This window comes from Colius striatus, chromosome 3 (genome assembly GCF_028858725.1).
Source record: "Colius striatus isolate bColStr4 chromosome 3, bColStr4.1.hap1, whole genome shotgun sequence".
Lineage (NCBI taxonomy): Eukaryota > Metazoa > Chordata > Aves > Coliiformes > Coliidae > Colius > Colius striatus.
The window spans coordinates 21,827,885-21,844,458 of NC_084761.1; the positions used below are offsets into that span (position 1 = coordinate 21,827,885).

Here is a 16,574-nt window from a genome sequence, read left to right on the forward strand (position 1 = left end):
AGTATCCTATTTAATAGGGAAGCAGTGATTCTGCTTCCATTCCAGTGTCTTCTGGTTTACAAATAATGAGAGAAAGCTGGTTACTAAAGAAATGGCTGTATAACAAAAAAAGCAGAAAAAAATGAGTAGTTTGTAATTACTGTGTAGCTAACCACTGCAAAAGCAGATATATTACTGGTGATACTGGTCGAGCAACTTGTCCTTCCCCACAGAAAAAATTACCTTTAACCACTAAGACGAAAGAAGTAAAGTTTGTTGCCCATCGGCACTGAGCCGTGTGACTACCCTGGCGCCTCTACGGCACCACGGTGTTACCTTGGACTGCACATCGGCATTGTGGTCGTTCTGCAGGAGGAGCGCCGCTGACTTGGTGTCATCTTTTCTAGCAGCAATATGCAGAGCTGGCAATCTCACTTTCCCCTTGGTGTCATTTTCCAGGAGGATGGCCACAGCCTGGTTGTGGCCTTGTTGCAGTGCAACAGCTAGAGGAGTGAAACCATCCTGGTAGAGAAGAGAACAAGATGAGCTTAGTAAGCTGAAGGACGTATGGCTTCAGGATTTTGCACAGTGCTGCACACAGACAGAAACTTGATAAGCTCATCACCAGCTGTTTCCTACCTCTGCTATCACTGCTTCAGTGAAATGGCATCGGGGCCACAACATTTTAACCCAGACAGGATTTTAAACATGTCAGAAGCACACTTTTTCCACTTCAAAGTAGACTTTTTTAAAGTCAAGTACAAGCAAAGGATCACTCTACAGTATCTCTCTTAATTACTTCACATCTTCAAAAGGAATGCAAAACATATTTTTAGCAATATTTTAGTAAGGAATAGTGAGCCCTGAACAAAGTAGGTGTGAAAGAAGCTGTTTGCGAAGATCTCACTTCTCTGTGAAAAGAACGCATATCTTTGGATGCATCTGCTACTCTTTTCCATTCAAAGTTACACATGAACAATGAGTCAAGAAAGCCAGATCATGTTTAGGAACTCATTCTAATTTGTAGCAAGAACACATTAGATTCTTTGTGCTTTTTGAGAAAACAAAGTCAGAAAAAAATATCTTTGCTTTTCATTCATAGTTTTAGCTTTGTTTTACAAAAATTTTCAAATCATCTTGCTCTTCCATACATACCCTAGATTGACATTGCTTTAAAATGTGTCACATGATCACTACTTGCTGTCTCAGATGGAGAACTGTTTGCTCCCCTATCTTTTATTCTGACTATAAAAGTGAATTTCACTCCAGTCCTGCATGCTGCCCAAACACAGACATACTGTAATCACATGCTAGATTTAGAGGGCAACTGAACCAGAGGAACAGAACTGCTCTCTAACTGAGACTATGGTTGGAGGCATGGTGAACAACAATGAAAGAAAAGGGGAGCAAATAAAACAAGGTATTCTATGTCTAGGTTAGAAGGAACAACTGAAAAGCTGATTATAGCCAGAAAGGGAGAAAATTGATTTAGATACGTTGTATAAGGCATGGGAATGAGGCAGAAATGATTCAGAATAGGAATATGGAAAGATGATAAAACAATAAAGGACAAGTTAGGAAGGAATGATAGCTAACATATGCTGAAAGAAACATCTGAAGAATTGCCAAAGCAATTTTTCCCCTTAGTAATCTAATAACATTCACTCCCTTTTGCGTAGATCTGTGGGTAGGCGCATTGCAACAGCAATACTTCTATGGTTTCCTTCTGTATGAGAGATTAAATTCTGTACCGTGAATTAAAAACGGGTGAACAGCTGACAAAACAGCTGAACTGTAAAGATAATTCTGAGATTGGGGCTACATTAGGTGTTGAAATGGCTTAATGCATTTGCCTTTTGCTTCTCGGAACATGAGAACAAATCCTGGATTAGAGGCCCTGTGAAACTGAGCTCCTCCTTAACTCTCATTTTGTATATGCATATATATGTGTTAGAGGAAACAAAATATATTCAAAGGCAGTGCAAGTTTCAAAACTTCAAAGACAAGATCATCGATTTGGTTTACACTCATTTGTCTTCCATCCTTCCCTAAAAGGACACAACTCTGCCTTCCCTCCCCTATTGCTTCTGGAGAGCATGGTTGACTGGAGCCCACTGAAAGCGTTTCATTTCCCCACCTCCTCACATAAGGACAGCCAATCTTTGTGACCAAAGAGAAGGTCCTTCTCCATGTATTTTGGTGGCATCCTCAGTTCAGGCTGCCATCCCATCTTATTTAATGTACCATTTCTTCATTCTGTTCATGAGACTTAACTGTGGGCATGTGTAAAAGCAGACAGTGGCTCAGCTCATGCTTTAGTATTGAATGAATCACTGAAATTATCACCTCAGCAAGACCTGAAATCAAAACTTATCTCGTTAAGCAACAGGGGGAGGACAGTCTTTACTTTCCAAGCTACAAAAGTGAGAACTGATGTTTCTGATGGCAGAAGACAGACTTGGACTGGGGTTCAGAGTCCATAGCATATGATTTTTTATTCCCTCCCTCTGCCTTTTTTTTTCTTTGGAAAAAAAACCCCACCAGACTATGCTGTGAGTTTCAGTGGTGTCTGCATTCAAGCAGAGGCCACATTAACTACAACCATCTTGGCCTCACAGTTCCTATGAACTAATGAATGAATTTCCAGTCCACCTGATCAACCCAGTCAGCAAAAAGTTACTGGGAAAAAGGCTGCAAGCAGGTGACTGCGGGCTGTAGCCGGGCCAGGCTCCTGGAGAGGCACAGTTCCACTTGACTCCTTCGCAAAGAGAGTGTTTCTGCCACGTTGCCTGGCAATCACATGGGATTTCATATTTCAGAAAGCTGACATGTAACATGATCGCTATACATGCAGGCCAGGAGAGGGCTATTTTAGGAGCTGTCATCAAATGGTACAGTATCCATTGAATGAAGGGACAGTAAAGCAGCTGTTAATGCTAGCAGTTCATTTGAAAGGACAGTGAGCATCAATGCACCATGATTTCCAATTAATCTGTTTGTGAGTGCTATCCAGAATGGATAAGTTCCTGTACAGGCTAAGAAAAAATAATAAAAGTGAACAAAAGCTCTGACAGGAGAGAAACTTTCCCTACTACTTCACATGGGACATCTATATCCATAGAACAAACATGAAGTCAAGGCACTTTACAACACAGAACCCGTTCACTCGTCTCCTTGGCTTAGAATAAAAAAATGTTGGGCAGAAAGAAAACAAGATGAGGAAAGACAGCACAGTCCTCATGACCTAGGAGTTTTCCCCATTGCCCTCAAATCCTCTCATTTGCAGAAGGAAGTTCTGTGATTTAGTTACTCTTGCAGTGGAGTCTTGTCTTTCTTACTTTGGTGTCTGCTCTGCTTGCACTGAAGTTACTGCAGGTTTCCAGCACTGCAGTTAAATCCAAAACCTGGCAATTAATATTGTCCTTCTGCATATTTACAGCCATGTGTTCCAGCAGTAGAGATGAAGTGTCCGAGGAGAAAACTGCACATTGCCTGCTGAGTTCATTGATGTGTTAGTCATTTTATTTCTAGTTTATGCTAATCATAGACAATAATGAATTCTCATAGGTTACACAAAGCCTCAAAATCTTAGAGTTACTTAGGTGGTCAAGGTAGCCCTTCTGCCATTGTTCCTCACTTAGAGGAAAAGGAATGGGAAGTCAGAGTAACTGACCTCCTGAGGCCTCTTTTTACCTGAGTGGTCTGCGAACCTACCAGCACAGAGAGCCTACTCTCATCACTTGCCTCTTTCTCACTCTTTCTCTCTATACGGAAAACATTCTGAACTCATCTAAAATCTCAAGATTCAATCTAAAAGGAGGCTTGTCCACAGCTAACTGTTCATACTAATTGTTTTTATAGCATTTTACATAATGATGACACCCTTCTGGTCACGTTCCTCATAGCCCTAATTATGGTATTTGCATTATGTTCCACACACTTTTCAGTTGGCTGAGGAAGAAGCTAAAGCAAGCCTTAAAACTACCTTCCCCAGAAAACGTCTTATACAGTGAAGAGTGGGAAACAGATATTGGTTAATATGCTATTCACACATTTTTGTCCAGATCTTACAGTGCAAGTGAAAAAGCAGGACAGAAATGGCCCTGTTGCTCTGCTGATGGGACTTCTGAGATGCTTTAGTTTTCACGGGCTCTGTTGGAGACATAAATCTCTTCAAATGAAATGCTGTACCTCTCCACTTAGCCTATGATCGATCTACTATTCACTCCATTCCCTTGGCAACATCACTTTGGCCTCTTAAAATTTCTACAGCCCTGGGGACCTTTCTTCAAAGCCTCATTCATTTTTCAGAAAATTCTCTAGGAAGCTGATAGGAGAAACAGGCACAAATTGACGGTGAAAATTCTGAGCTCAATACAATCAGTGAAAAATTTGCTCTCAAATTTGCTCTCAAATGAATCAGGCTGGATTTCACGCCTTGTCTTTACACCACTTCCAGAACAGTCCACCTTTGTCTTCCGTGCATGTAGAAAAAAAAATGCTCATAAAATGCAACTGATTGAAAGTGTGAAAGTTCTCCAAATATTCCATTTGAAAAATCTTGAGATATAAGGTCATGAATATAAAGGCAATGGAAAGTAAGAGTATGTGGAAACAAAAAAGAGCAATATACCTCACCTCAGTAGCTGTGCTTTGGTTGGCTCCATTCTCCAGGAGATATTTCACCACTTCAATGTGGTTCTCTTGAGCTGCCATATATAAAGGAGTAAAGCCATTCTAGAAAGAACACACGAGAAAACGTCATCATGAAGAAACAAAATATACCAACAACATGAATGCCAAATAAATGTATGACTAAAAATGCATTTGTGCTTTTTAAACTAAAATCTTTTCAGTAGATGAGTAGCATAACTTTGGGTTAAATGCTATTCAAATCCACAAAACTCTACATGCTTTCGCACTCATTTAATTTTGACACATAATTTAGGGAAGCCATGGACACACTAATTATTAATACAGCTATTCCTTGCTGACAATGCTCAGGGACTGTAAACTGGTAATAAAGTTTTATGAAAGCTGACAGGAAAAGAAGAGTTTCCTCCATTTATTACATTAACTTAAACAAAGACATCATACCCTGGAGACCATAAAGTCCATACCTCATGACAAGTTGAGTAGAGATGACAAAAGCTTAATATACTACATAAAATTTGGAAATACATAAAACATTGCAAGTCATCAGACATAAAGGAACTCTACCTTGCAAAGTAACAACCGCATTTCTGACCATATAGTGAGGTCATCTATCATTTAATTCAAACATTCATTAAAATGTCCTAGAATCCTTATGTAAATCTGCTGTGGATAATATAGTAACTTAAAAAAATTCTTCTAAATTAACCAAACTACAGGCAAATTCATTAGAAACTTAAGTAATTTATTTCTTTCCATTAAAATACTTTAATGCAAACAATTAGCTACCAAATCCTTCTGGAAGAGAGGCATGGCAGTGAGCTTCTAGGAGCTTTTAAGATTCTTTAAAAGGCCTTAGAAAATTCTTGACTATTCTGTAGATTACCATGTAACATAATCATCTATACTTCTCAAAACATCCTTCTGTCTTGGAATGGCATTTTAAGCTAGAATGTAAACCAGATTTCAAATATGCAAATTTTTTTCTGTTTTGTTTTTATCTTGCATGCTGTCACAATGAATGACAAGCATGTGCACTTATACAAGAGGTCAGAATTAATGCAAATACTGTTGATAATGAAGAACCTTGTTTCAGAGAAGCCAATATTATTCTTTCCAGCAAACTTGCTGTGGAAACGTTCCAGCTATTTCCTAATGAAATGAAATCTCATTTTTGAGTCACTAGATAACGCAATTGATTGCAGAACCGATGTCTTTACAGTCCCTGTCCCCTGCATTTACAAATGTAGACAACTGCTCAGGCAATAAATGTCATTTATGTTGTCTATATCACATGATATACATCATATATGTTGTAGCAAGTCTTTCAATACTGCTTTTCATAATATTCTAGCATTTCCATCAACAATCTTAGGACCAAGAGAACAGTTAGCAGCAGCTCAGCGTCAAAGCTATGGGATGTACTTGGCAGGTACTATTCAATATTCTCAGTAACGATTTGAAGGATGAAATACAGTGCTCTTATTGCAGTCACAGGCAGCATGAACAAGAGACTCTGCAAGTACACCACACAACAGGATCATAATTTGAAAGGTTTCTGTTACCCTAGAAGAAATGAGCTGGAAACGTAATTTAATGACAAATTGAAGGCTTCTCCACTATATTACAGGGAAAAACAACTATGCAAACAGGGAATAATAATAAGTTAGAGAAGATTTCTGCAGAAAAGGACCTGAAGGTCACAGTGGTCTACCAGAAGGCCACTAGTCAATAAGCTTATTCAATCTTTGTACTGGTGTAAAAAATACATCTCCCTGGGGAAGCTAGTCCTCTTTGAGAGAAAACTTGGTGTTATTCTGTCTGGGAAGGGAAAGTTGAGGGAAAACATGACAGTGGTCTTTAAAGAGGAGGGTAAAGGTCTGTTCTGCATGTTTGTGATGACTGTAACAAACAGAAAAAAAATATAGTTTACTAAGGTTGTTGGAGAGAAAATTCAAGTCAGAAATCAAGAAAAGCCTTTTAACAGCCAGGTCAGTCTATATTGCATTTTGATGGCAAAGCACTGCTAAAACGAGCCAGCAGACTGAGAGTACAAACTAGGCAAACAAGCCAGCCTCTTCCATCTCCACCCTGGGATTGCCAGGCATAGGGACTGAGCTGGCAGGGGGAACTGTGAACAGATTGGTTTCTTTTCAGTTGCATTTGTACAGAATAGCACAGAGAAAACCACAGGTAACTGACTTGGCTCACCGTTTCCTTCCCACTCTGGAAAGAAACAAAATGGCAACTTACTAGTTATAACATAGTCATTTTCCACTGGCCACATCAGTATTTTAACATTAAAGTCTAATTATGCAGTTTTTTAAATGGCAATATGTGCCATTTGTACAACCCTTCTAGCACTGAATATTACATGGATTAATATGAGGATTGCACTTACTAAGATAAATTTGGGGAATACGAGAATTTTCAAGCCAGACTAAATCAATTTGATTAAAAGCTTTAAAGAATCTTATTTTTTTCATCAACTTAAGTCTCTAGTTCTGGAACAGGATCAGGACAATAAATCCTGGATTAAGAGACCATAAACAATACATGTAGGACTTCATGATCATGCAGTACCAAAAAGTACTAAATGCTTTTCCACTGAGAAATCCAGCAGAGTGCCCATTATCTCAAGGATATCCTCCTTGTACTATAATCATACTTGAAACTACAGCAAGCAGGGATAAGGAATTTCTTACACATAAATTCATAGACTTTTTTTTTTCTTCAAGCTTTATTTATAGTTTAAAACTTCTATATATACTTTCTTGAATTCTGGCATATTTTGGAAATTGCAACAGCTCACCAAGGTCTCTATGCAAAAGTGCCTATACCAAGCACTCTGAAAAAGCTTCCCCATGAATTTATCTTCTTGGTCTGATCGAGCCAAATTTTTTCTGCCAGTAGGATGAAGTCTGATTTCTTGGTTGAAAATCTGGTTTTAGAACTTCTAATTGCAGTGTTCCTGACCTTAACACTTCTGGTTCTTGGCCAGAAACCTCCTATTTCAGGATTCCCAATATTACCACTCTTCCTTGGCAGAGTCCTGCCCAGTATGATTATCTGCTAGCCTTGCAGGAGTTCTTCCTTCTTGCTTGCCTACAGGAGCCCAGGACTTCCATGTCTCCTCCCATCCTGCGTAGTTTCTATGACGTGTCTGTTAGTCTGTACCCTATACAGCAAGTTTCCGTCTCTCTTAGCCAGTCCTGCAGTTAAATGGAAATCCACACAACAAAAGTATATCTTTCCTCTCATTTCCTTTACTTTTATAAACCTCAAATCCCCTTCCTAGTTTCTCATCTTTTAGTTTCAGAGTTGTATGCCAATACTTGATTTCTCTGTTTTGCTTCTAGAGATATTTCAAAGCTCAAGATCTCAGATCTCTGCAAACTGAAAAAATCATTTTTTCCTTAGACTTTTGTTTCAGTAACCCTAAATGTTTTCTACTGAACACAAGACATTCTGGTTAATGATTCTTCATGCAAAGGAGAAGGGTCTCTCCCCTCCTTGTTTTAATGTGTGAAATGGGATACAGCAGACTTATTGGGACAGGGGTGGGGAATCTTTATTTCAATACATTTTCCTTCAGCTTATGATCCTATACTGTATAAACACAGTCCAGAATTAAAGTAAAAATATTGATTGTGGTAGATAAATGTGACCTGGAAAGGGAGAAATGCACTTTATTTTGCTTTTCTGGAAGCCCGTATGTGTAATTATGTTACGTCTGTATGTTTAGATTTTGTGCATCATATGAAAAATAGAAATTAATTTTGTAATGATAGACAACATTCATTTCCAAACAATGATTTCATCAGAGTATTTGTAGTGAGGACAGACTACTCAGATTTCATTATCCTTACAAATGTATACTGCAAGATGTTTATTGCTATAATATAAAATTATAAGAAGAAAATAACTCTAAACAAACAGAGTATATTTCATACTCCATTCTTTCTACTACATTCACTGATTTACTAGCTAATTTGAGAAAATGAGTAGCTCTCAATGATTCTTCAAGCTATTAATGCAACTTGGCAAGCCTATATATGACTCAGAATTTGTATCATTAAATTTTGCCCAAGCCCTGATGAAGAACATAGTCTGACGAGGCAGAGGGATTACTGGAGCATTTTAAAAAACCCATAGAAACAGCTTGGTTGAGCTTTATTTTATGGCAGGCTTTCAAGGGACAATAATCTTTGTATGAAGAACCAAATGACCGGAAGCCCACATCTTCCAAACTCTGATTAGTAGCCAATGTGTTTGAATGACTAGCCTACCCATGCTTGTCCATGAAGATGTGGCCTTTAGTGTCTATACCTATAGATACCTATAGTATCTATATAGCATATAGCCATATGCATTTGTTTTCACACTGATAAGGAAAAGAGAGAAAATATGTCCTCCCCTCATTACTCCTCTTTTAAGATGAAATATGAGAGCTAGCAATATATCCTGTGATTAAACAGATAATGTAGACCCAGGTGAACATATCTCTTTTTTCAAGGCCTCCAGGAACTGTTTCAGACTGAATTAGTAGATCAGTGAGATTACCAGGGAAGATGGGACAGCTGACATCTAATGCAATTGTTTACATATAGCAAACACCCATTCCTACTGACTCTTCAAGATGTAATTACCAGTCAGAAGGTCAACACACTCAGGGGATTGCCTGACAGACCAGTTGCCTCCTCTACTTCTCCATCTTACTGCATGGGTTTTTGGCTTGACATTTTGGGAGCCTTCTCCTCCCAAATTTGAAGGAAATTAAGAAGTTATTTTCTCAAGGTCATAAGTGAAAAATAGTTAGGCTTTTTCTGCAACCTTTACTACAATTCTGCAACTGCACTTCTCAAGCAATATTCAGAGTAGACTCTGTGCACAAAATACTTCCCATGTAAAAGCTCAGTTTTCTTTGAGTCACTCTAGAGCTTCCTTCATAACCCCTGGTGCTTAATGTAACCTTAGAGAAGCCTTTGTGAAATTGCTTTACCTTCCTCCCTGCACCTCCTTCTCTTTCTGCCCTTCTTAGAATTTAAGGCAGTCCCAAAAAGGAAGAGATATTGGCACAATAGATGAGATAAGAATGAGACAAGGGTGACACAAGCTTGGAGTACTCACGAAACAGCTCACAGAGATTATAAAATCTTCTGATTTATTGTTGTGTTAATATATCATGACCTTACCATACAAAATGATAATTTCTGGGGCCTTTAAGTTCAAGAGCTGTTTCAGGATTTTTTCCGCTTTTCAGAATATTTCCCAATTTCAACAAGAAAGGCAAGTTCCCGATTTAAACTTTTGCTCAGTGACACACAATTAATGTACCCGCTTTCCTCATTTCTCCACAAGTACTACCCTAAATCAGTGACATCTACATCTCGTCTTAACAGTTAGTAGAAGGTAACTCTACCTTCACTCACTGTTTCCTTTTATCTCAGTCTCCAGCAAGCTCCACAGGAAAGGAAATACTCCTGCAAAGACTACTCTCTCTCAAAGAGGAGAAGGTTATGCATAGAGGTAATGGGCACAACCTGAAACACAGGAAGGTCTCTCCAAACTGCACAAAACATTTTTTACTGTGTGGATGACCAAGAATTGGCATAGGTTGTTCAGGGAGGCTGTGCAGTCTCCATCCATGTTCAAAAGCCATCTGGACATGGTCCTGGGCAGCCTGTTCTAGGTGACCCTGCTTGAACAGAGGCTTTGGACAAGATGACCTCCAGAGAGACTTCCCAATTCCAACTATTCTGTGATTCAGTGAAAAATCCTCTAACAATCAAAGCAATTAGTTAAAACACTGAAATATGCGAGTTACAAATAAATGAAACACTGCAAGTTAAATTAAGAACACACATCTTGATAGGATCAACAATATCACAGTTCTGGGAACTTTGTTGGGCATTATGCTCAGAGCATTATTTTCAGCCAGTCTAAAAATACACTCTTCATAAGAGGATTGTGTCTTAGTAGGAGAGAATCTCTGCCTAAAAGGGTGAATTAAGGATAGAACAAGGCACCTACTTGAACTTCCAAAAGTCCCTTTTTTTTTTTGTTAGCTTACATCAAAATCCATGAGTTTTACATACAAATAACTTTACCCATTTTTCACTTTCCTCTTTCTTTTCCATTAAAATGCATTTTTCCATAAAATAAACATATAATTCGTATCCTTTTTCAAGGGATAAAACTCATAAATATTTGGACTAACTCATCTATATTTTTATTTCAGCAAATAGGACATTGTCAAAATTGTGAAGATGCATTTAAGTTGCCAGATTTGAGATGCCTAAGGAGTCTCATTTTGCCATACAGTCAATGGAAAGCTGGTGTGACCTAATCTAGGTGGTCCTGCTCTGGCAGGGGGGTTGGACTAGATGATCTTTCGAAGACCCTTCCAACCCTTAAGATTCTGTGATTCTGTAATATTGGAATCAAGAGCCCATCTTGCTCAAGTGACATCTTATGCAGCATGACATTGAGAATGCAAAGATGGACAGAGGAAAACCACACTTTATCACAATAAAAGAGGATTAGAAGTAATGTGTTTACTATCAGAACTGTAACAAAATAACCATACAATACTATTTTTTTTTTTTTTTTTGGTGCACAATTATTTTTAATTTGATCTATTTTAGCAGGGTTTCACAAGTCAGAAACAACAACTCAGAAATTTATTGCACTTCTTTTCTCCAGTAAGTCTATAGTGCCTACCAAGCATTTGGAACAATTCTTCCAAGGTGTGACACGTACTACCTGCATACTGTTTGACTTCAAAGCTTCATCTTAAGAGGATCTATTTGTGTAAAATGCACCATTGCAATACTCAGAAGACAGTTTGATATTCAACTATACATTTTGCTTGAGATCCTAGCAGGGAGCTGGATTCTACTTCAACCATAAGAAGAAGCATTGAACCAACATCATTGCGAAAGACAGGTTATGCTTTTGAGAAACAGCATTCAGTTCAAGATTCTTTCCTTTTTTTTGAGAGAAGCAATTTGCTCCAGCTTCACATTTGGATCAACTACAGGAGACTGAGGAAGAAAGTGTACTCTGTTCCCCAATTCTCCCTCTGCCCCTCTGCTACAGTTGTGATGTCTCCTGGAGGGAATTTTTGTTTTGTCCTATATCCACATTACGAGAAAGGGAGATTCAGCAAAAAATTCTTTTGGGTGTATCAACAATCAGCCAAATTAAATGTTGTGAATTTCTGGTATTGATGAAAGCACCTATGTTTTCTGATCAGATTCTTTCCTCTGTGTTTCAAAATTAGTAACACGTGAGTATATATTCATTATCCCGGTGTTTCATTTCCTTTTCTAACAAAGATGGAAAGTGCTAGCAAAAAGTATGACACACAGATTAGATGTAAGCATTTGTGAGGACGTAATTATTTGAAGTGGCATGTCTATTATGGGCACTGGACAGCTACTCAATTCTGAACTACTACAAAATTCTCCAAATGTTAGCTTTAGGTGATGATCTTTCCATTCATCACACACAGAAAATGCTGGAGCCCTTAAGGTCCTATAGACGGTAAAGATTAAAGCTGAGAAGAGTATTTAGGAAAAAGGCCAGAATTACTGGATTTAGGGAGGTTAGTGATTCTGCTTTATTGGCAGCAAACAAAACAATGACAGAGTATTTACTTGCCTGAGATGAGAGATGATAAAACTAATTTGTAATAAATACATTTCAAAAATTTTGGGACACAGAGGCCTGCACTGGAAACAGTATCAATCCCTTCAGCTGTCTCACTAATTCCACAGTAATATAAATAATGTTTTCCACTCTATACTTATACCACTGCAATAATTATAAAGTCTATGGATAAATGATGTCTCGGTTTGTGATGAACTTGGTGAGTTCATTCATGAGAGATCACACGCACTTCCCACTGTAGCACCACGTATACAATACCTGTTGCCTCACCATCCAAGAGCCAGTCTCTCGGAAAGTGTGTTTTACTGTAAATCACTTCCTAGCTCAGATGCCAAATTTAAAGAGCAGAAACATTCTATTTCAGCAACTTCAAATATCAAGATTTTCTCCCCAAGAACAGTGAAGCAACAACAGAGCCTGAAACACAGCCAGGCATAAAGATGTTCTGTGCCTTGGAAATGCCATTTTTACAAAGAGGAGACCTATAATAGAAACTGAGCTGATGGGGAAAAAAAATGGGAAGAGAAGAGATTAGTCACGCACAAGAAAACATAACCTTGATAGTGGGCATGGGTCAGGGTCCAAAAGCTTAGCTAGGGCAGAGTCTCTCATTTGAATTCTGGGCAGTCATCCAAAACAGCATTTGGGGTTTGCCTTCTGAACACCGTAAACGGAAAGCAGGACTGAAATCAATTATTTCTTTTATGTATATGGTTGAGAGTTGGAAGGAAGACAATATTGCACTAAATTATAAATAAAATATTTGTATTTATTTGGTTATGTCTCAGTAAAATCTACACTCTCGTACATATACGCAGATAACATTTCCACTGCCTGGTTCTTATGGTTGCAGATTGTGGTGTTACAGTATGGGGTGAAATGTGACCTGTTGGTCTGGTGAGACCTTACCCTTCCAATTGGTATGTTGGTTTACTGCAGGCTCCTAAAGTTTAAGTATTTTAAGAATAAATATTAGAGACCATGTATCACATTATTAGCTGATAAACCCACTATTTGTCTAAATTAGTATCTTTGAACCTGAACCATTTGTCCCTTTACAGCACTCACAGAGACTGTAAGTCAACAAAGCGGACTAAAGTGTATGTTGTAAATATTTTCAGCTTGTTTTCAGTCTTTCTTGGTTGAGATCCTGACACTTTCAGTTATTTTATAGCTGCAGCTGGGAGTCCAGAGACAGAGATCAAACTGGCTCAATATCCTTCTCTGGTCTTTAACAGTTCCTGATCTTAAGAGTAGCTTCTGAAAGAAAGCCAATAAGTTCCGTGTCTCCAGATCACCATGCTCCTCCTTCTGCAGGTGACACCATAAATTGGACAGCCTCATACGGTTATTTTTCCTTTAACTGTATGAAGCATTTGAGGAAATGGGAAGTCCCACCTGAATGTGTTGATATTAAAACTCATTACTTCATGTTCACACTCTGTTATCCTGTAATTCTGTGCCAGTCTTTAAGCACTGCTTCAGTCTCCCATGCACAGGCACCTTGCTCAACTCCACTGCCATAGTTGCCTGAGATCATTCTTCCATGGTCAGGAATAAGGGTTGTTTATCATTAACTGATAACCATTGTAAGAGATAGGCAGCTGAAACTTGTACTAATTTAAGGCAGGATGAATAAATATATCTGCTTTTTCAGTGTTCTTAATGTATTACTTTTGTTTATGTCTCTCAAAATCCATGTAAATCCTCCAGAAGGCATGTCTTCCTCTTTTTTTTTTTCCTTCTTCCTCCAATGAAGAGATAAAGGGCTTGATCCTTTATTACATTAGCAATGAATGAACTGCAGCTAAATGACTCCTCTTGATCCACCTCTCTGCCTCTCTAAATATATTGATATAAAAGCACAAAGTCCAGTTGGTGGAATTAAAACATTTTGTCATAATGGAGTTGCAAATACTCTGCCGAATATGCTTCGTTCTGAAGGTAAGATTATCTTTACAAACTAAGGGGAGGGCAATCTCTGGTAAAGCAAATCCCAGGGCATCCTGAAAGAGACAAGCTGATCACTTCCCTGAGAATCATCCAAATCCTTCCTTTGCTTTTGTGGTAACACTGAATATGGGCATTCAACAAGCTCTCTTATCACTCCTTTTTGGGAAAGCATATTAAGCCTGGAAGTTTTGTTCTACTCTAAGTATTGCTTCAAGGTGATGAATAGTCCAGATGAGAATGCCTAGCAGTCACGACAACATCTCCTATGTGTTGAAACAGCAAATGCTAACCACAAAAAGGGCAAATTTAAACAAAATTATTTCTTGGCTAATGTGTTTGCAATGAGCTTAGAGTGGGACATCGGGGAAAGGAAACCAGAGGGCTTTTAAATAACAAGATCAGCTTGGGGGAGGACTGATTTATCTAATCCTTGCTTTCTGTATCTGGGTCACTTTAAATAATCTGATGATTAAAAGGCAGCTCCTCCTTTTGTGAGGGCTCCTAAATGAAGCAGTTGTCAAACATGACCGTAGCAGCTAATGGGGAACATATTCTATTATAAAAAGAGTTGCAGAAATTTTGAAATTGAAGGGAATAATTTCTTTTTTAGGTGATTTCAGGCCACGACAGTCGTCTTACAGTTACTGAGCAGGAATGAACTATATTTCCTCATTTTGCCGTTCACTTTTCAGGTTTTTCTACTTCAATCACCTGACATTTGTCAAGTGACCTCTTTGCAGGAGGTGCAACTCTTCACATGAGGCTAACTTTTTTGACCTTGTTTGGAAGGGAGGAAGGTCAGGACTGATTCATTCCATAAGGTATGCATGGCCAGAACAGCTCAGCATCAATGCCATAAAGGACAGTGTACAGATAGACTCTAGTTATTAAGATTATTGCAGTTGAGGTATTGTCACATTTGGCAGGCTAATATTCCAGTTATCAGACATCTCTGATGCCTATATGTGAGACAGATAACACAATCTGACTTTAAGAGAAAGCAATAGAGACAAATGGCAATTTATCAAAGGAAAGGATTGGACTGACTAAATCTGATGTTTCTTCCACCTGGAAAAAAAGATCAAGAACTAACATAAGAATTCCCAAAACATCACAAAAACAGATACTCATTGATTGAGGGGAACATCACAAAAATCCAATGCACCAACTAATAATAGGTTTGTGGGAAAGAAGTGATCCAGCTGTGAGGAGGATACCACTGGGCTCAGTGGACGTGTGTGATGGGGTGGGTGTGTGAGAGAGTGGTGAGCGGTCAATGCCACTTTCATGGTTCTGCAGAATAAAACATTTCAATGTTCCGTGAGGACTTTTTCTGAAATACCTACCGAAATTCAGAAGTATCTAGAGGATTACCACCACAAGTGAACACATACTGCAAAAGGTTACCTCATTCCATGGGATGACACTGTTCTGCTCCGCAAGGAAAAGTAATCTAAGCTCAAAGCCTGGACTCATCCCACATGTTACAGTTTGTACCATCCAGTCCCCAGACAAGTTTTTGTATTATCAGAAAGTACAGCTTGGTCAGATATGTATGTGACCAAAAATCATGGTCAAATCAAGAAGAGAAATTGCAGAAACTGATTTTTTTACTCCATGACGTGCACCTAGATCTGCTCACTGAACTGTGAGGAGAGTCAACCAAATGAAGGTTTTATAGCTACTTGTTAAATAGATACATTATCTCCAGCAAAAGGTGATTCTGATTGACCCAAACAGTTGCATACTTGACAGATTCTAGGTGGAGGCATGCCAAAAAATGACCAGCAGCTTCTAGATCTCTGGCCATTTCTGAGCGTGACCTCATTTCAGCACTTGCCTGAAACATACTGAAGGAAGATGTCAGCTCTCCAATGATATGTATGCAGGTGAAAGTGGAGTCATTCAATTATTAATCACTGTGCAATTAAGGTTTGTATCAAAATAGAAATTACTTTTCTAAAAATAGCAATGCTGACGTATTAGCTCAAAAGGAACAGACTTTTTAAAAGAGGAAGATGAACAATATAACAGCTCTGAAGGCCAACATGAAACTGAAGGGCAAAGTAATCTAATAGAAAAACAAAATCCATGAAATCAAATCCCTAAATGCTTAACAGTCTCAGATAGCACAGATGGGGTTTGTAATCTCAGCAGTCACAATGTTTTAATAGCATTTTCAGAGATAATTCTGTTCCTTTGTTGTTGCAAGGAACTGGGAAATCAGTGTGGTGTTTCAGATGTCAATGGTAGTAAGTTCTGGTTTTATGCAATTTAACATAGAAAAGGAAAGGAAAAACAATAAATGGAATAAA

At 38.4% G+C, this 16,574-nt stretch overlaps 1 protein-coding gene across 2 annotated transcripts in view; it reads right to left on the reverse strand.

Annotated features, from left to right (window-relative positions):
- ANK2 (ankyrin 2) overlaps window positions 1–16,574 on the reverse strand; it is a 238,209-nt gene that overhangs the window by 111,799 nt on the left and 109,836 nt on the right. For both annotated transcript variants that reach the window (XM_061993135.1, XM_061993136.1), the window contains exons 5-6: window positions 4,618–4,716; window positions 316–501 (exon numbers count right to left, since the gene is read on the reverse strand). In XM_061993135.1, coding sequence (XP_061849119.1) covers window positions 316–501; window positions 4,618–4,716 — 285 coding nt within the window. The remainder of the gene's footprint in view (window positions 1–315; window positions 502–4,617; window positions 4,717–16,574) is intronic.